This window comes from Oreochromis aureus, linkage group 15 (genome assembly GCF_013358895.1).
Source record: "Oreochromis aureus strain Israel breed Guangdong linkage group 15, ZZ_aureus, whole genome shotgun sequence".
Lineage (NCBI taxonomy): Eukaryota > Metazoa > Chordata > Actinopteri > Cichliformes > Cichlidae > Oreochromis > Oreochromis aureus.
In genome coordinates, this window is record NC_052956.1 from 2,976,684 (window position 1) to 2,995,508 (window position 18,825).

The window sequence follows — 18,825 nt, forward strand, 5'->3', positions numbered from 1 at the left end:
GATGACATAAAGTCATCTTGAGCCACAAACAACATTCGTGTAAAAAGGTAGAAGCTGCAATCAGTTTTTGGCAGTGACTTTTATATAACCTTTATTTATGCAGTTAAAATATTTTTACAGAACTATTGTAATATTTGCTGCCATTTCTGCTGTCCTCTTGGCCAACTTACTCTTACAAAAGACATTTTTAATGTTAATTAGGGCTGCCACAAACGATTATTTTGATAGTCGACTAGTCACCGATTATTTTTGCGATTAGTCGACTAATCAGATCATGCATCCATTGGACGTAAAACGTACAGCTTATTGCACCAGCATGCATATGCTCTTGTATAACTATCATTAGCTTACAGCTTTAAGTGTTTAAGGTATGTGCTAACTAAAAATAAAGACAAGATGATCGTTTATTAAATTTTAATGAAATTTGCAGATTGTTTCGGTGAAGTTTAATAAACTCCTTGCTGTCTAAAATATAACGGGACACCGGAGTATGTTCTCGAGCATCTCACACTTCTGATAATCAGTTGTCTGCTTGATGTTTATTCAGCTGTGTAAAAACTATAACTTTAATCTCAGCCAAACCGATTTACTCAGGAACAAATAAAATACTAAAAAAAGCCAAACAATAACATTTTTAAGTTATCTAAGTGACTTATATATATTTAACCTGAGTAGCGAAAGACGGCGGTGGGTTTGAAAACAATTTGCCGGGAGTCCGGTGCTCTCATGGGCTCTAGTGAGCCTTGCCCCCGGCTAGCTATCGAGCTAGTGGATAACAGACGTCTCCGAAAACGTCGGAGCGCTTTTGAAAATATGTGGTGTCTTGATGAACTGAGCAGATATTTGAGGTTTACACAGTTACATTCTCGCCTGAAAATATGTTAAACGTTTATTTTGTGACCCAGAAAGAATAATAAAAGTAATATTAAAACTAACTAGCTACCGCCATTGCTGGAAACGTAGCTGGGCTGCGCTATGAATTCTGGGACAGAGCTACTTCTTCTTCTTCGGGGTTTAATGGCAGCTGGCATCCTTGTACATGCAGTGCTGCCATCTTCTGTTTCAGTCCGTTATTACACTCTTAAATCTTACTACTTATTCCTGCGTCTTTTGTGATCTTACAAATCTTCAAACGACGCGTCGACTATTAAATCAGTCGTCGACGATTTTGATAGTCGACGTAATCGTGACTAGTCGACTAATCGTGGCAGCCCTAATGTTAATGAGATTTTTTTAAGTGGGGATAAAGGACCGATTGGTTATAATGTAAGTACAATAACACAGAGTTATAAAGATACTTGGAAAACAGATAATTTTTTAATTGTATATATAACCCCTTTGTAAACCCTGTTCACCGAAGTCTATTTACCAACATACGTAAAGATATTACACATAAAAAATACACAGAAACATTGGAAATCAGTTTTTGGCACAACACCGGGACTCTGAACTCTTAGCCTTAAGTTATTAATAAACCTGCAGGTCCCGCAGCTTTTAAGGTGGAATGCATTTTATTTACAAAAGATGATGCTTAGACGCAGATTTACCAAGAGTGCAAAGCCCTATACTGGCCTGAAATTCAGCTTCAATAAGATGCCTTTCCCTTCCCAAAATATTGCGCTCTGAAAGGGCAACTTCTGCAAACACATATGAAATATAAAGCTGAAAAAATACCCGGGTCCACTCCTTTAAGTCGCAAAATCGAAACTGCGCCTGTTTAGTAAATCCCAGCAGTGGCCTTTTTAAACCAGAAAGAGGGTTTTTGCATTTGTTAACAATGTTCGCAAGATAAGCAGCGAAAGCTGTGACATTCAGTGCGTCTCCGTGGGCTCTCTTCTTTCAAGTACGCTTTATTAAACTTCAGCCTGATGAGATCTGGCTGTGTGCGGTCGGTATTTGGTGCTGCTCCCTTGTTTTTCCTCCCAGAGGGTCGCCACAGCCACGGCCGTTGGATCTCCCGTTTATGCGAGTTTAGAACAACGACACTGGGGTAAACCAGCTTGCTTGTGTCTCCCCTCGGTCTTGAACCAGGGGTCTTTCGCGGTGTTATAGAAAGGACAACCATCTTTGACGCAGACGTCTACGGGATATTTTTTAGGATGGCAGTTTCCAGCTTACTTCTGTCTTTGGCTGCTCAGACGCTTACTTTTCTCTTCTTTCTGCTCGTCGTTGTGTTTCTCGGATACTGCTTGTATGTTAAACACATTCATATGAAGTATGACCACATACCCGGCCCACCGAGGGACAGGTAGGTAAAGTTCTCGGCACTTTTGCTGGCACTGCTCGACGCTGACCACTTGTTTTTCTTGCCCAGTTTTCTCCTCGGACACTCAGCATCGCTTTTGAGGATAATGAAAAATGGCGGAAATATGCACCAGAAACTTCTGGAGTGGTAAGTTGAACGCAAACGATGGTTGTGTGTAGTGATTAATAAATAATGATAAAACGTATCATTTATATAATAGCGTGTCTTTTACAGGGCGGATGAGTATGGGCCTGTCTACAAGATATATGCTCTGCATTACGCTGTAGTGTGTGTGTCCTGTCCTGAGGCAACAAAGGTAAACTGTGATAACAGCATGAGAGTGTGTGAAAGTGCTTGGCACCAATCCTGCCCTTAACTTCAGAGTGTGAACTACTGACCTTTTGGTTTCACTAAGCATAACTCCTGATAATATTCGTATTAAATCTGCTTTTTCTAAAAAAAAATTTCTGTTTTTGCTTCTGGCTTTAGCAAATATTGATGTCCCCCAAATACCCCAAAGATAAACTTGTTTATAAGAGACTCGCCAACCTGTTTGGTCAAAGGTAAGACTGCCTTATCAGTCGCTTTTTTGTAGCGATGCACCAATTCTAAGAGGCTGTGCTGTTATTAATATCATTTTAACTACGGTTATTGGCTGGAATCGATCAACAGGCAGATATAAGCAGATACCAGTGTGATACTTTGGATTCATTTACTAATATTTAGAGGTGGAAGTGATCTTTGCAATACTGTTATTTGTTCAACACCTGGACTAAGATTAAGACTCACAGGTATAAAATGCAGACCATCACTGTACTGCAGAGATGGAAATCAATGACGTACTAATACTTTATCACATACTTAAGTAGCCTTTTGGGTATTTACTTAAGATTTTACTTTTACTCCAACATTTTAACACAAATATCTCATCTTTTCACTCATTACATTTTCAAAACAGGCTTGTTACTTTGGCTTTAAAACATTTGAGAGGAGTTATTATTTCATGTTTTTGTGCACCAATTCTGAAAGTCTGCGCTGATACTGAGAATTTTTTTGCTTGTGCAGAAACTGAAAGTAGAGTCCTGATGTTTGATGGTTTAGCATGTTCAGCCTGGGCTTAAATAATTCTCGGCTTTGACAAAACATGTCAGGAAAAAACAGTTTGGGCAGAAGAACTTAAGGGAATAAGTCCCTCACTGTGGAGGCTCGGTGAGCCCATCATGTTCTGTCATGTATTTGCTGTATGGCAGGCAGGATGTGGATTCAGGAGACAGAACATAAACTCAAATCTAGCTTCAATGCTGATTCTCACAAAAAAATCATAAAATCTCAAACAATAACTGGGCAGGAACGAGGAATCCAAACACTAGGAATTTTCTGGGAAACATAGAACAAGGTAACACACAACCATACAGGAAGAGAGGCAACGTGGCAACAAACAGAGGGAGACAGAGATAATATATACTCACAGGATAACAAGAGAAGATACAACAGGTGGGACGCACAGCTAGAAACTATAGACGTAACGAGGCAGGGGAAGTAAACGCAACACAAGACAGTTACTGAAATAAAACAGGCAGACACAACAAGTGTCAGCTTGATATAGGAGGACAGAAGGACCAGACAGGAACATTTAGATTAGATGCAACCTGAATGCCAACAGGAACTAAAACTAACAGGAACTAAAACTCAGAGGAATAAAATAAAGTGTTTTTTCAACTGTCTTCTTTGAAGGCTCTTAGGCAATGGGCTGGTAACAGCACGGGATCATGAGCAGTGGTACAAACAGCGCCGGATCATGGACCCCGCGTTCAGCAGCCTGTGAGTTTCACAGTTGTTACAAAAAGACAAAAGAGTTTGTCTATTCAACCACTGATTTTTTTTTTTTCCAAATGAATTTCTGTGGCAGTTTGTTGGCAGGTTCTGGCTCCTCCGTCTAAAGCTATCATTACTTCCAGGTATCTGAGAGGTCTAATGGGAACCTTCAATGAGAGGGCAGAGAAACTGATGGATAAACTTACAGATGTTGCCGACAGTAAAACAGAAGCTAATATGCTTCATCTTGTCAACTATGTTACCCTGGATATTATTACTAAGGTATTATATTACAGTCAGTTTTACAGCTTTTACTGCAGTCTTTATCCAAATAATATTTCCTTATATTTGTGTATACCTTTTTTTCTTGATAAATCTCAGGTTGCTTTTGGGGTGGACTTGGAGCTGCTGAGGAATACTTCACAGTTCCCTAAAGCCATTGAGACATGTCTGAAAGGAATGGCTCACTACATTAGAGACAACTTTTTCGAGGTATTACTTCAGTGTTTTTTAGAGTATGTACTGCAAGTCTTGTTAACAGCATGAAATGTTAACTTCTTCAATCTGCCATTCCAGTTCAATCCAAAGAACAGAGGATACATTAATGAGGTGAGGGAAGCGTGCCGCCTGCTGCGCAAAACTGGATCTCGGTGGATCGCTGAGAGAAAGGCCGCCATTGAAAACGGTGACGAGGTCCCCAAAGACATCCTGACACAAATCATCAAAACTGCCAAACAAGGTTGAAGTCCCTACATTTCCCTAAATTGAATAGACTCAGTAAGCCTTGAGCATTTATTTTAAATTGCTGTGAATAGTACACACAAGAGTAAACAAATACACTCAGTTTTTAGTTGTGGCGAGTGGAGTGTTCTTTGTTGTGGTCTGCATGCTGATGCTGAAGAATCATCATCCCGATGACACCAGCAAACGAAATAAACTGATCAGGAAGGCTGGCTCTGTGATTCACTTGAAAATGGACACTTTGGCAGCTTTGCAGAATATAAATAGATGACTGATAGAGACTTTAACACAGAACACATTATAACATGTGGCTTGTGATGAATGAAAAAAAGAGAAAGAGGTCAAATATTAATTTATATGTAGATTTTCTTATTGTTTCAGAGGAAATCATGACTGGAGAAGATGAGGAGTTTATGCTGGACAATTTCGTGACATTCTTCATTGCCGGTGAGTCTCTGTTATTTCATGTGTCTCCAGCAGCCTGTGATACTGAATTGGATAAGCGGTTAACAAAGTAGATGGGTAGTTGGATGGATCTGTGAAATGTTACAAAATAAGTTGGAGGTTGTGCTTCCTTCTGGCACACTGCAAGGCTTAACTGCCACAAAGCAATACAGCATATTCGTCCACATATATGAAGCCCCCATCATCAAAGGCTGTTTTAAATCCAAACAGATACAAAGTCCTGGTGTTTTTACCTCTTTTGAGTCCCAGCTCCTAACTTTAAGCTGACTGGTCTCTCTCCAGTGATAGCACGATGTGGCACTGACGTTGGATGAGCTGTTGAGAAAATAGATGGATGAATGCAAAATCCAAAATAAGCTTAAGGTTGTGGGTTCTTTTTGCCACACCACAATTGTAATTTTTCATTTAGTAAATTATGGTCCTGATTAACATACACAAAGAATCTAAATAAATGCTTGCTGCTGTTATATGAGTGTGCAGTGTTCTTGGGTTCACCGTCAGATCTGTCTTTTGATTGTGACGCCTGGTTTCAAAAATGCTAAGCAATGAAGGAAATGCTTAATTTGAAACTTGAAAAACAGCAGCGTCTTTTATATAGTATATGTTGTAACATTTTATTGAGTTTCATGTCAACTGATTATTTTATGATCCACTCTTTTGGTGTAGAAAGAAGAAAAGATTAAGAGTACAATTATTTAAGTGATTGTACGTTCATTTTAAGGTGGTATTGTGATTCAGTTTTGATACATTTGTGCTATTTCAGGCCAAGAAACAACAGCCAATCAGCTGGCTTTTTGCATCATGGAACTTGGAAGACATCCTGATATACTGGAAAAGTAAGAAGTGAAAATATAGCAGACATCAGTTTCCATTAGAACAAGTGAACTTTGGTTTCTTATGGAGTTTTCTCATTTCTCAGAGCGAAGAAAGAAGTGGACGATGTTATTGGGATGAAACGTGAAATAAGCTACGATGACCTGGGCAAGTTGGTCTACCTGTCACAGGTACACGTGACTATTTGAAAATAGTGGTGATGGTTTTACTGTGATTTGTAATCTCATGTTCACCCATGGATTCAAAATTAGTCAACTAACAATGAAAGACTGCATCAACAGTAAACTTAGTCTCTCAGTCTTGTTTTTATAAAACAAGATGCACCATAAACGTTGTTATCTTCCCCCAGGTGCTAAAAGAGACTCTGAGAATTTATCCCGTAACTCCGGCCACATCTCGTGATATTGCTGAAGACATGGTCATTGATGGTATCCACATACCTGGAGGATTTGTTGCTGTAGTGAGTCATAGATTTTTTAATGTGTCTGTTTTATATAATCATAAAGATCAGTGGCATCAATTAGTTAAACAAAACAAAACAAAACTTACAAGACAGTTACCTGGAATCAAGACAAATAAATAAACTATTCTGATGTCTAGTTCAACTCCTATGTGAGCGGGAGACTGGAGAGATTCTTCAAGGATCCACTGAGATTTGATCCAGACAGATTTCACCCAGATGCTCCCAAGTAAGGAACACACTGTTTCACCATGCTGACTTTATTACGTTTCAGCTTTGCACACACTTTATTATCTCAGACTAAATCAGTGAAATGGTTCACAGTAACTGAGGCTGCCTCTTATCTGTTCAACTAGGCCTTATTACTGCTACTACCCCTTTGCCCTCGGTCCTCGCTCGTGTCTGGGACAGAACTTTGCTCAGGTGAGGATGACAGTATAAGTTAACATGATGACCCGCTCACCTATAAACACACTGACTCATCTCTGTGGGGGCTGGTGTGTTTTTTAGATGGAGGCTAAAGTGGTGATGGCCAAACTGCTCCAGAGGTTTGACTTCACTCTTGTCCCGGGACAGACCTTTGACATCCTGGATGCTGGAATGCTCAGACCAAAGAGTGGAGTGTTGTGCACTTTGAGTCACAGGGAATAAAAAGAATAAATGGCCATAAATCACCAATACATTAGAAGAGGTCATAGTAGTCTATAGAGTAAAATTGGGCTTTTATTTTCTAAAACTGCCACTTAAAAAAAATAAATAAATAAAACCTTGTAATGAAAACAATAATGGTATGATTTAAATACATAGCATATTCATATGAAGTTAATGTGATGTCTTTTATTTATTACAATAATGAATATAAAACTACTTGTTGGCCAACAGGGTGCCTGTAGAAACTGTGGCTGAAGACAAGGGAAGAGAAAAAGGGGAAGGCATGTTTGGAGGCAGAGAGAGAGAGAAGGAAAGGTAGGAGTGTGGAGGTGAGAGCAGGAAGTTAAAATGTAGGGACTATGACTGGTAGAGGTGGTGTGACAGAAGAGGATCCTAGGGATGGAATGAGGTGGAGGCAAATGATCTGGAAACCACTAAAGGAAGCAGGAAACAGAAGAAGAAGAAATCCTTTCTGATGCAACAGCAAAAGGAGTTGTGTCTCTTTGTGCGAATGACCAGATCTTTTGCTTGTTAGGCAAATGTGTTAACCACTACACTTCAGAGCCACCCATTACAATAGTGAGTATATAGAAACATTTCTGAGGGGCGCTGGTCTCTAGGGTGACGCCATTTGTTACTTTTATACACTGCTGATATATATATTTTTAGTTTTTTATTATATAGTTGCTTTTTCATGGCCATTGGACCACAGAAGCTTTAGTGTCTGTAACACTAATTTAAGCTCAACTTTTATGTAAATGAAAATAAAACTGAAACTAATATTTGTCAGTGTGATTTTATTTGTGTTTGCGGTGTAGTGATTTCTTATTTACCCAATTTGCTCTTTTAATGCAATTACCAACAGTGTACACATGGGGGCGCTGAGCTCTTGCACAGAAATCTGACTTTTAAAGCAGAGGCAGCACAACAACAGCTGCAAAACACGAACAAGATTATCGATTAAAATATTACCCAATAAAACATCAGTTTTATTAAACGATCACAGCTCTAAAACAAACATCCAATATAACCTGCAATTTTGATCGATTTCCCCGCGCGCAGTCGATCTAGAGCTTGATCGATTCCTCCATTAAAACTCGTGTTCACACCAGTGTGACCAGCGCGCATTAAAAACGGACACCATCCATAATAAATTATCCAAACAAAACGGCAAAAGACACACACCGAACAATATACCCACTCGCACCAAAGTCTGGAACTTCCCACAGAAGAGCACTGACCTCCCCCCACACACCCACTACCTTTTAATGCTCCTGGGCCAATCACACGGCAGAAGGCAGCAAACTGTCAAGGGACACTTGTTACACACCTTTAACACGGGACATTTTCCAGGATGGCAGTTTCCAGCCTACTTCTGAGCCTGGCTGCTCGGGCACTGACGTTTCTCTTCTTTCTGCTCGTCATTGCGTTTCTTGGCTACTGCTTGTACATTAAATACATTCATATGAAGTATGACCACATCCCCGGGCCGCCGAGGGACAGGTAGGAAAAGTCGTCGGCTGAAGCAGTTATGCGGACATTACTTGAGAGTAACTCGCTGTTTCCTCCTCAGTTTTTTCTTTGGACACTCACCAACGATGTTGAAGGCGATGAAAAATGACGGAGTTATACACGACAAATTTCTGGAGTGGTAAGTTGAGCGCAAACAATGTTTTTATGCAGAAAAGCTAGCACAATATATAGCCAGTGTTTGGGACTGCTGCCAGCCAATGCTAGCTAGCCTGGCCGTATTGAACTGAATGCAGTTTCCTTTTTTCAGAGCATATTTTGCCGCTAATTGCCTGTTAATTTCTGCCTATGTAACAAATACATTACAGTACTTACTGTACTCTTTGTAATACCAGCTTTCAGAATCTTGTTATTAATATCATACGCCTTTAAAAGGTTTAATTAAGATGTCACCTGCAGGGCCGAGAAGTATGGACCTGTTTACAGGATAAATGTGCTTCACTACGTTTCACTGTGTACGTACTGTCCAGAGGCCACCAAGGTAAACACTCGTCACCTGACTGTTTTCACATCAGTACACATGTGTCATTAATAAAGGGTCTATTTCTGTGAATCTGTGAATTATTGTGATTAGCAGTACCTGTGTATCTCTGCTGTTTCAGTTTAAAATGACTACAGTGCAATAAACCTGTTGTGTGTGAAAGTGCACCCATGAATACTGTTGGCAGAGGTCCCTGCTAATAAACAGTGCCAGCTACTGGCCTTTTTGGGACTTGTTCACATTTAACGCCCTCTTCTTCTTTATCAGACTTTAGTGTCATTTTGTTTCTGGTTTCAGGAAATCCTGATGTCCCCAAAGTACCCCAAACAGAAGTTTGCCTATAAAAGACTCTTCTACCTGTTTGGTCAAAGGTGATGTATCAGATTATCTGATTCGTTTAGTTGTGGCCAAACTTACATTCAGTCATCATAGGCATCAATGTCATGGTAATTTGGGGCTTTTAATTATTTCTTTAAACTGTTCTTTTTCCAGGGTGGAATGATTGTGCAGTTAGTATTTATATAGGATTTTCTTGAATCTGTAAAGGAGGCAAAAATATACATCCACTCATAAATGCTATAATAATTGGTGGGGAAGTTTCTACAGTGTATGAGAAAGTTGATTCTGTTCATCTGGACGTAGCGTTTTCAGCTGGAGTGGGAGTGTATGTAGATATTTGAACCTGTGTGAAATTAATTCACACTTGTGAAGCCAGTTGTATCCTGTACAATCTTCCACCCCAGAGAAAGAAACGTTCAAAGAAATCATTAAAACATGACCTTAACATTTATGCCCCTGATGAATATATGTAAACTTCTGACCACAAGTAGTTTGTATTTATGTATCCATACATTACTGTTCAAACTAAATGCAACTCAGCAGTAACTTAGCATGCTGTGTAGCTATGCTAGCAGTAATTTAACTATTTAAATAATACAAAGCATGCTTTGTGACAATGTAATGTGTTGAACTCCTGACTTTACAGAGTGAAAATTATTTGTGTTGCAATCATATTTTGCTATTTTTAATTAATTTTCTCAATATCTTTTCAGGTTCTTTGGAAATGGGCTGGTAACAGCACGGGATCATGAGCAGTGGTACAAACAGCGACGCATCATGGACCCCGCGTTCAGCAGCCTGTAAGTTTCGCAGTTATCACAAAAAGACACAACAGTCTGTGTGATTAACCACTTATCCAGGGTTGGAAACATTTCCCTTTTTTACTGTGGAATATTATCCTTTAATGAATTTCTGTGATAGTTTGTTGGGATGTCCTGGATGTGCTGCTTCTCCGTCTAAAGCTATCATTACTTCCAGGTATCTGAGAGGTCTAATGGGAACCTTCAATGAGAGGGCAGAGAAACTGATGGATAAACTTGCAGAGCTTGCTGACAGTAAAACAGAAGCTAATATGCTTCATCTTGTCAACTGTGTCACCCTGGATGTTATTAGTAAGGTATCATAGTCAGTTTTACAGATGCAACATGTTTGTTTGTTTGTTTTTAATTCTGATGAAGGCACAAGCTTTTATTTTTCTATTTATTTTTATCCAGTTTCTGAGCATGTTGTAAGTGTGAGTGTATGTCCATCCATGTCTTGATATTTCAGGTTGCCTTTGGGGTGGACTTGGACCTCTTGAAGAATAGTTCACCTTTCCCTAGAGCCATTGAGACATGTCTGAAAGGAATGGTTACCTATGTTAGAGACATATTTTTTGAGGTATTACTTCAGTGTTTGTTATTATGTATGTTAATATGTCTGCCAAGAACATTGTTGTCAGAATGCCATGCTAAACCCTTCAGTCTGCCATTCCAGTACAATCCAAAGAACAGAGGATACGTCAATGAGGTGAGGGAAGCGTGCCGCCTGCTCCGTACAACTGGAGCCAAGTGGATCGGTGAGAGAAAGACCGCCATGCAAAACGGTGACGAGGTCCCCAAAGACATCCTGACACAAATCATCAAAACTGCAAGCCAAGGTTGTAGTTCCTAAATTTCACATTTGGTTAGATAAGAGCAATATTTTAGTGTCTTTGTGATGAGACAAAGTAAATAAAACAAATGTGACCCGCAGGTTTTGATGCCTTCTCAGTATGGTGCATGTGGTTTGTAAGTAATGGTGGAAACCAGGAGAAGTTAAATATCAATGTATATGTCCATTCTCTTCTCATTTCAGAGGAAAACATGACTGAAGAAGATGAAGAATTCATGCTCGACAATTTTGTGACATTCTTCATTGCAGGTGAGTCTCTGTTGTTTCAGCTTTGATGTGTGAAATGCAGCTGGAAGCTTCTTTGTAGCGTGAGACGAAGCTCACTGTGCTGAAGAGTCCGTTTGATTTTCAGTTTTACACAATATGGTCACTGGTGTCTGTGTGAATTTGTATCCTGCTGCTGTGTGCTGCAGTTTAATGTTAATGGTAGAGCATACTGATATACAGGGAGTGCAGAATTATTAGGCAAATGAGTATTTTGTCCACATCATCCTCTTCATGCATGTTGTCTTATTCCAAGCTGTATAGGCTCGAAAGCCTACTACCAATTAAGCATATTAGGTGATGTGCATCTCTGTAATGAGAAGGGGTGTGGTCTAATGACATCAACACCCTATATCAGGTGTGCATAATTATTAGGCAACTTCCTTTCCTTTGGCAAAATGGGTCAAAAGAAGGACTTGACAGGCTCAGAAAAGTCAAAAATAGTGAGATATCTTGCAGAGGGATGCAGCAGTCTTAAAATTGCAAAGCTTCTGAAGCGTGATCATCGAACAATCAAGCGTTTCATTCAAAATAGTCAACAGGGTCGCAAGAAGCGTGTGGAAAAACCAAGGCACAAAATAACTGCCCATGAACTGAGAAAAGTCAAGCGTGCAGCTGCCAAGATGCCACTTGCCACCAGTTTGGCCATATTTCAGAGCTGCAACATCACTGGAGTGCCCAAAAGCACAAGGTGTGCAATACTCAGAGACATGGCCAAGGTAAGAAAGGCTGAAAGACGACCATCACTGAACAAGACACACAAGCTGAAACGTCAAGACTGGGCCAAGAAATATCTCAAGACTGATTTTTCTAAGGTTTTATGGACTGATGAAATGAGAGTGAGTCTTGACGGGCCAGATGGATGGGCCCGTGGCTGGATTGGTAAAGGGCAGAGAGCTCCAGTCCGACTCAGACGCCAGCAAGGTGGAGGTGGAGTACTGGTTTGGGCTGGTATCATCAAAGATGAGCTTGTGGGGCCTTTTCGGGTTGAGGATGGAGTCAAGCTCAACTCCCAGTCCTACTGCCAGTTTCTGGAAGACACCTTCTTCAAGCAGTGGTACAGGAAGTCTGCATCCTTCAAGAAAAACATGATTTTCATGCAGGACAATGCTCCATCACACACGTCCAAGTACTCCACAGCGTGGCTGGCAAGAAAGGGTATAAAAGAAGAAAAACTAATGACATGGCCTCCTTGTTCACCTGATCTGAACCCCATTGAGAACCTGTGGTCCATCATCAAATGTGAGACTTACAAGGAGGGAAAACAGTACACCTCTCTGAACAGTGTCTGGGAGGCTGTGGTTGCTGCTGCACTTAATGTTGATGGTGAACAGATCAAAACACTGACAGAATCCATGGATGGCAGGCTTTTGAGTGTCCTTGCAAAGAAAGGTGGCTATATTGGTCGCTGATTTGTTTTTGTTTTGTTTTTGAATGTCAGAAATGTATATTTGTGAATGTGGAGATGTTATATTGGTTTCACTGGGAAAAATAAATAATTGAAATGGGTATATATTTGTTTTTTGTTAAGTTGCCTAATAATTATGCACAGTAATAGTCACCTGCACACACAGATATCCCCCTAAAATGGCTAAAACTAAAAACAAACTAAAAACTACTTCCAAAAACATTCAGCTTTGATATTAATGAGTTTTTTAGGTTCATTGAGAACATGGTTGTTGTTCAATAATAAAATTATTCCTCAAAAATACAACTTGCCTAATAATTCTGCACTCCCTGTATGCTTATCCAGAGAGGCTGCATAATATCTCCACACACACTGTGTCACACAACTCTAGTTCCTGTGTTACTGACTGTTTGTCTCAAATCCCCCCAAAAAATTTAGATATATTTATTACTCTGTAAAAGATGCATGACCACATTTCAACACTTTTCAGCATTTCTTCTTTATTTCGATTGTCGTTTACAACTCGGCTGCAGCTTTTTTTTTAGCTGTCAGCCACACACAAACAACAGCTCACCCAGGACCCAGTCCAGACTTAAATGCAGTTGAGACGTTATGAGCTGATGGCACTCAGGTGTGTCCACCTTCCCCGTAGCCGCGCTACAGACCACGCTCCGCCACATACTCTTTTCAAACTTTGTTTGTGACTGGGACGATAACATTTGGAAATAAATAAAATAGCAATCAAGAAAAAGAAACGTATGATCTATTTTCGTTACATCATGCATTATTGACAAACTGGTAACATTTCAGGCCAAGAAACAACAGCCAATCAACTGGCTTTTTGCATCATGGAGCTTGGAAGACATCCTGAAATACTGGAGAAGTAAGAAGGCAAACAGAATATTTTCTATATTTTTGCATGAATATAACCTGAAACATCATCTGATTGAACCTACAACGTCCTAAAAATAAAGAGGACTTAAACAAACAAAAGTCTGTGAGATCTTCAGAAATCTTCTTGCCGTGACACAGTTGTTGTACAGTCAGTCTGATCCCAGTTCTTACAATCAGTGTGTCCCTCAGATCTGATTGTCAACCCGTTGTGTGAAAGTAACTTCGTCTAATTTGAGCCATCCAAATATCAAACATCAAAAATATTCCCAATCCTGAGATTATTATAAATCTGAAGCCCACAGACATTTATATAGATGTGCATTTTTCTCTATAAAAAAATTATTTTTGTCATCTGTTTAATTGGTTTCTACTTATTTACTCCTACGACCTGTGTTAAACTCTAAAGATGTTTTAGGTAATATTTATGCAGTTCTTATAACTGTATAATATATAGAGTGAATTTTGGTTTTCTAAATTGTATTTTTATTTCTTAGAGCGAAGAAAGAGGTCGATGACGTCATTGGGATGAAACGTGACATAAGCTATGATGACTTAGGAGAGCTGGTCTACCTGTCACAGGTACACGTGGTACACTTATTTGTTTATTTATTTATTTTAATAACTCACCCAAAGTGTGCACCGCTCATTGTAATCTTCCTTCAGGTGCTAAAAGAGACTCTGAGAATTTACCCCACAGCTCCGGGCACGTCTCGTGATGTTGCTGAAGACATGGTGATTGATGGTATCCACATACCCGGGGGATTTAGTGTTGCTGTGAGTCATTTCAGTCCAGCTCTAAATGATAAATACATACTGAAGACATCAAATATATGAAGCAAGATATATGGAGTTATGTAGCAAAGTAAAAAAGATAAATAACTCTAAATATGTTTTATAGATTCCTGAAAGTAGCCACCCTTAACTTTGTTGACAGCGCTGTAAACTCTTGGCCTTCTCTCAGTGAGCTTCATGATGTAGTCATCTGTTAGCTGATTGGTTCCCACCATAATATGAATTCTAAGTAAAGAAAGAACTACAGCCCTTCATTATTTTAAGAACTGAAGGTCAGGCAGTCCGTAAAATTGCTAAAACTTTGAATGTGTCCCCAAGTGCATTCACAGAAACCATCAAGCGCTACGATGAAACAGGCTTACATGAGGACTGCCCCAGGAAAGGAAGACCAACAGTCTCAATTTAATATTCTAAATTGAAGGTACACTGAACCAGCATGGCTACCACAGCATCCTGCAGCGACATGCCATCCCATCCAGTTTGTGTTCAGTTGAACCATCATTTATTTTTCAACAGGAAAATGACCCCAAACACACCTCTAGGCTTTGTAAGGAGAGTGATGGAGGGCTGCCCCAGATGGCCTGGCCTCAAGTCACCTGACCTAAACCCAATCGAGATGGTTTGGGATGAGATGGACTGCAGAGTGAAGGCAAGATGGTCAACAAGTGCTCAGCATCTCTGGGAACTCCTTCAAGACTGTTGGAAAAACACTTTAGGCAATGACCTCATGAAGCTCATCGAGCGAATGCCAGGAGTGCAAAGGGTGGCTATTTGGGAGAATCTAAAATATAAAACATGTTTTGAGTTCCTTCACACTTTTTTGTTTATTACATGATTCCATATGAGTTCATTCAAAGTTTTAATGCGTTCAGTGAAAATCTACAATGTAAATAGTCATGAAAAAAAGGTAAAACCATCAAATAAGAAGATGTGCATGTATAAACAAAACTGTCACATAGTTGTCAGAAAAACATGTCTTATTTAAGCAAGTACAAATAAATTTATGATTTAAATGTGAAATTAACTATTTTCATATTCAGTTCAGCTCCTATGTGAGTGGGAGACTGGAGAGATTCTTCAAGGATCCACTGAGATTTGATCCCGACAGATTTCACCCAGATGCTCCCAAGTAAGGAACACACTGTTTCACCATGCTGACTTTATTACGTTTCAGCTTTGCACACACTTTATTATCTCAGACTAAATGAGTGAAATGGATCACAGTAACTGAGGCTGCCTCTTATCTGTTCAACTAGGCCTTATTACTGCTACTACCCCTTTGCCCTCGGTCCTCGCTCGTGTCTGGGACAGAACTTTGCTCAGGTGAGTATGGCTAAATACTGTGAAGACCCGCTCACCTATAAACACACTGACTCATCTCTGTGGGCGCTGTTTTTTGTTTGTTTGTTTTGTTGTTTTCTTTTGTTTTTTTAAAGATGGAGGCTAAAGTGGTGATGGCCAAACTGCTCCAGAGGTTTGACTTCACTCTTGTCCCGGGACAGACCTTTGACATCCTGGATGCTGGCACGCTCAGACCTAAGAGTGGAGTGTTGTGCAGTTTGAGTCACAGGGATTACAGAAAATAAGGCAACGTCACATAAGTCGTAGTAGAGCATAGAAGAAAAATAGGTTACTCTTTACTAAGGTAAAAAAAAAAACAAAAAAACCGTATACTAAAAGCATCAATGTGAATTTGATATAATAAATGTATTTTTTTTTTTTATTACAATGATGAAAATATACGTGTTTGGGATTTTTTTTTTTTTTTTTCTTATGATCACTGACTTTAATATTCTCTTTACTTTAATGTAGCTCTGTCATTGCTTTTTCATGGCTACCACATGACTTATAATGCCTGTAACATTATCTTAATAATTCTGGACGTCAAAATTTTAAGTGAAGTTAAAATAAATTGATAATGTGTCTAAATTAGATTTTATTTGTGTTAATGGCATTACTAACAACAACAACAACAAAAACAAACCATGGTTAAAAGTACATCACACACAACTTTATTTAAAACAGAATCATATTTGTGTTCAGATTTTTGAGCAATAAATAAATTGTGAATTTCAAGTGAAACAGTATAGAGTGAAAACACGAAAACAAAATGTTTCATTAAAAGGTGTTTTTTGCAGTAATAAAAAAGATTTGCTAAAAGTGAATTTACTGATTACTTTTCAAAATCTGTTCTGTAAGTAAGTTGCAAACGGTTCACAAGATTTAATGTCCTTTTACATGGTGAATATCTGAATGTCAACCGGTTTATTTATTGTAAGAAGTTGAAACACTCGACCTGTTTAAACATGATTGTAGAGACTGTCTCAGGCCGTACTTGCAAAAAATGTCAACTCCACCTCCATACACCATCCTGTGAGAACTGAAGATGTGCTGATGGAGCTTCAGTGAAAACCATTTTTCTTACTGTGTACAAACTCAACATTGCAAATATCCGTGAGTGTGTGTGTGAGAGAGAGAGAGAGAGAGAGAAACACATGCAGTCCCTCAATGATTTGACTCAATAAAGTATATATTAAAAAAAAAAGTGGGGTGAAACTACATGCACAATAAAAAAATAACACAAATGAATAACATACCAGTTTACATGCAAATAAGATAATATTACTGGATCTAAATCAATATTGTAATTTATTTATCACTCCATTCAGCCGTTCAGAAGTAGTTGTCTTTACGTGACTGTTTTTATTAGACTTATCAGAAGAGAAAACGCCTACAGATACTGTACGTGCTACTGGCAGCACAATGTTGGATTTTGAATGCAACACACATTTCAGAATCTGTGAAAAGCATAAAAGCTGAGAAATGTCTCCAAACCTCACATGCACATGTGATGTGATCTGTCCACATCTGTGCATTTAATCTTGTTTATGTGAGAGAGAAAAATGACACTCATATTTTTAATGTTCATATTTGATCAATTAAACCTAAAAATCAATGGTCTGTATATATTCAGGTTTTGATACAGGCATTTGTAAAACATGTTTACAGGTGTTTAAGTGACTTTCTATTTGTGTGTGGACTGAAAGACACATTTGTGAATATTCACAATGTTGTATACATTTGTAAATGTTTATGCTTTTAGATCAAATCATATAAAGTTACTTTTGAGATTTATCTCTTTCCATGCATAACCAATATAGGCATAATTAAATATCGGAGACAGTTCCTCATGTTCCCCAAACCTGAATCCAACTGAGAACCAATGAGAGCTTCTGCTTTGTTGCATCTAAATAGCACCACAGAGCTCACTGATGGTCTCACTTTTTGGCTGGTAATCACTTTTATGGCCACACGTGGAAAACTCCTTTAAAATGCCTGTATCAAAACCTGAACGTTTGGCAGGGTGCCTGGATGAATCAGGACAACATCTGTCAATAATCTCATCAGGCGCTCATAATCTAATGCTGCCAGTAGTAACAAAGCCGCCAGCAGAAAGCAAAACTAGAGAAAAATTAGGAGTAATGAGGAGTGCATTGCAGAGCTCCAGCTGAAAAGCCATTCCACTTTTAGGAGGTTTTCTTGTTGTTGCGTCTCCAGTGAACCGCTTACTTTCATTTGCACCAAGGCAGCTGAAATGGATTCACAATGGTTTCTGCTTCCTAACATGTCGATATCCCAAGTTTAAGTGGGATATTGTGATGATGGAGTGTCGTCTTAACCCCTTAATTACCATTTTACAAGCGCTCTTTATATGACTGTAACTCTGTCATCATTTATTCTAGAGAGAAAATGCGAACGGTTTCGAAAATAAGAGAAGCTGCGCTTTATGGGATATTTGGTGTATTACGGTAGCACAAAGCATTCACACGCTGCTGCTGTCTGAACATAGAAAAGTCAACTCCGCTTAGGTTTTACCATGTGCGCCGCACTATCGTAACTGCTCGGCCAGTTGGGCTACTGAGACATTTCAAAGCGGTTACTGTAAGGCGAGAAGACGAGCTTTAAAAAACGGTCCAATCACAGGTAAGAATTGATGACGCACGGAGCAGAGAGGCGGGTGTGGAGAAGCGGCAACGCCCCAAAAATTCCTGGAAAACTGTGGGCTCAAGAACTTTTTGTATATATTTAGTATAGTTCATATTTAAAGTTGATGTTGTGTTGCATTATGTTCATGTTTCTACTTAACAATAAATCTGAAAAAACAGTCCGTTTATCTTTATTGTTACTCATTGTCATAACAATACAATATTGTAAAATGACTGCCAGATACTGAAAGCTGAGGTTTTTCCAAA

The 18,825-nt window shown here is 39.1% G+C and overlaps 3 protein-coding genes and 1 long non-coding RNA gene across 6 annotated transcripts in view; 3 read left to right on the top strand and 1 right to left on the bottom strand.

Moving 5' to 3' along the window:
- Positions 1-1,454: 1,454 nt before the first annotated feature.
- Positions 1,455-8,006, top strand: LOC116315536 (cholesterol 24-hydroxylase-like). The gene is made up of 15 exons (XM_031733856.2): positions 1,455-2,248; positions 2,315-2,392; positions 2,480-2,561; positions 2,735-2,808; positions 3,980-4,066; positions 4,204-4,342; positions 4,442-4,552; positions 4,637-4,799; positions 5,183-5,248; positions 6,030-6,102; positions 6,186-6,270; positions 6,450-6,560; positions 6,701-6,789; positions 6,917-6,983; positions 7,071-8,006. The coding sequence occupies exons 1-15, from the start codon at positions 2,100-2,102 to the stop codon at positions 7,209-7,211; spliced, it is 1,515 nt and encodes a 504-aa protein (XP_031589716.1). The 5' UTR covers positions 1,455-2,099; the 3' UTR covers positions 7,212-8,006.
- On the bottom strand, positions 5,176-8,674 carry LOC120433303. Of its 2 annotated transcripts, none has more exons than XR_005608479.1 (3): positions 8,542-8,674; positions 5,500-5,581; positions 5,176-5,290 (listed from the first exon to the last, which is right to left on the bottom strand). It is a non-coding gene; the product is annotated as an uncharacterized LOC120433303 (long non-coding RNA). The 2 variants fall into 2 exon arrangements; XR_005608480.1 differs by lacking the exon at positions 8,542-8,674 and adding an exon at positions 7,024-7,092.
- Positions 8,507-18,825, top strand: part of LOC120433299 (cholesterol 24-hydroxylase-like) — a 107,845-nt gene continuing 97,526 nt past the window's right edge. The window contains exon 1 of the mRNA XM_039599383.1: positions 8,507-8,564. The gene's annotated coding sequence lies outside the window, so the exon portion shown is untranslated. The remainder of the gene's footprint in view (positions 8,565-18,825) is intronic.
- On the top strand, positions 8,517-16,506 carry LOC116315530 (cholesterol 24-hydroxylase-like). Of its 2 annotated transcripts, XM_039599384.1 has the most exons (15): positions 8,517-8,714; positions 8,785-8,862; positions 9,141-9,222; positions 9,520-9,593; positions 10,275-10,361; positions 10,540-10,678; positions 10,831-10,941; positions 11,038-11,200; positions 11,398-11,463; positions 13,697-13,769; positions 14,275-14,359; positions 14,444-14,554; positions 15,613-15,701; positions 15,829-15,895; positions 16,009-16,506. In XM_039599384.1, the coding sequence occupies exons 1-15, from the start codon at positions 8,566-8,568 to the stop codon at positions 16,156-16,158; spliced, it is 1,524 nt and encodes a 507-aa protein (XP_039455318.1). In that variant the 5' UTR covers positions 8,517-8,565; the 3' UTR covers positions 16,159-16,506. The 2 variants fall into 2 exon arrangements, 1 of the variants encoding a protein (XP_039455318.1); XR_005608473.1 differs by lacking the exons at positions 15,613-15,701; positions 15,829-15,895; positions 16,009-16,506 and adding exons at positions 14,891-14,993; positions 15,089-15,115.

Coding starts and splice junctions, on each gene's coding strand:
- LOC116315536 (XM_031733856.2), top strand. CDS start 2,100: ATGGCAGTTTCCAGCTTACTTCTGTCTTTGGCTGCTCAGACGCTTACT. Junction 4,800..5,182: donor CATCAAAACTGCCAAACAAG/GTTGAAGTCCCT, acceptor TTATTGTTTCAG/AGGAAATCATGACTGGAGAA. Junction 5,249..6,029: donor CGTGACATTCTTCATTGCCG/GTGAGTCTCTGT, acceptor GTGCTATTTCAG/GCCAAGAAACAACAGCCAAT.
- LOC116315530 (XM_039599384.1), top strand. CDS start 8,566: ATGGCAGTTTCCAGCCTACTTCTGAGCCTGGCTGCTCGGGCACTGACG. Junction 8,715..8,784: donor CCCGGGCCGCCGAGGGACAG/GTAGGAAAAGTC, acceptor TTTCCTCCTCAG/TTTTTTCTTTGGACACTCAC. Junction 15,702..15,828: donor TTTCACCCAGATGCTCCCAA/GTAAGGAACACA, acceptor CTGTTCAACTAG/GCCTTATTACTGCTACTACC.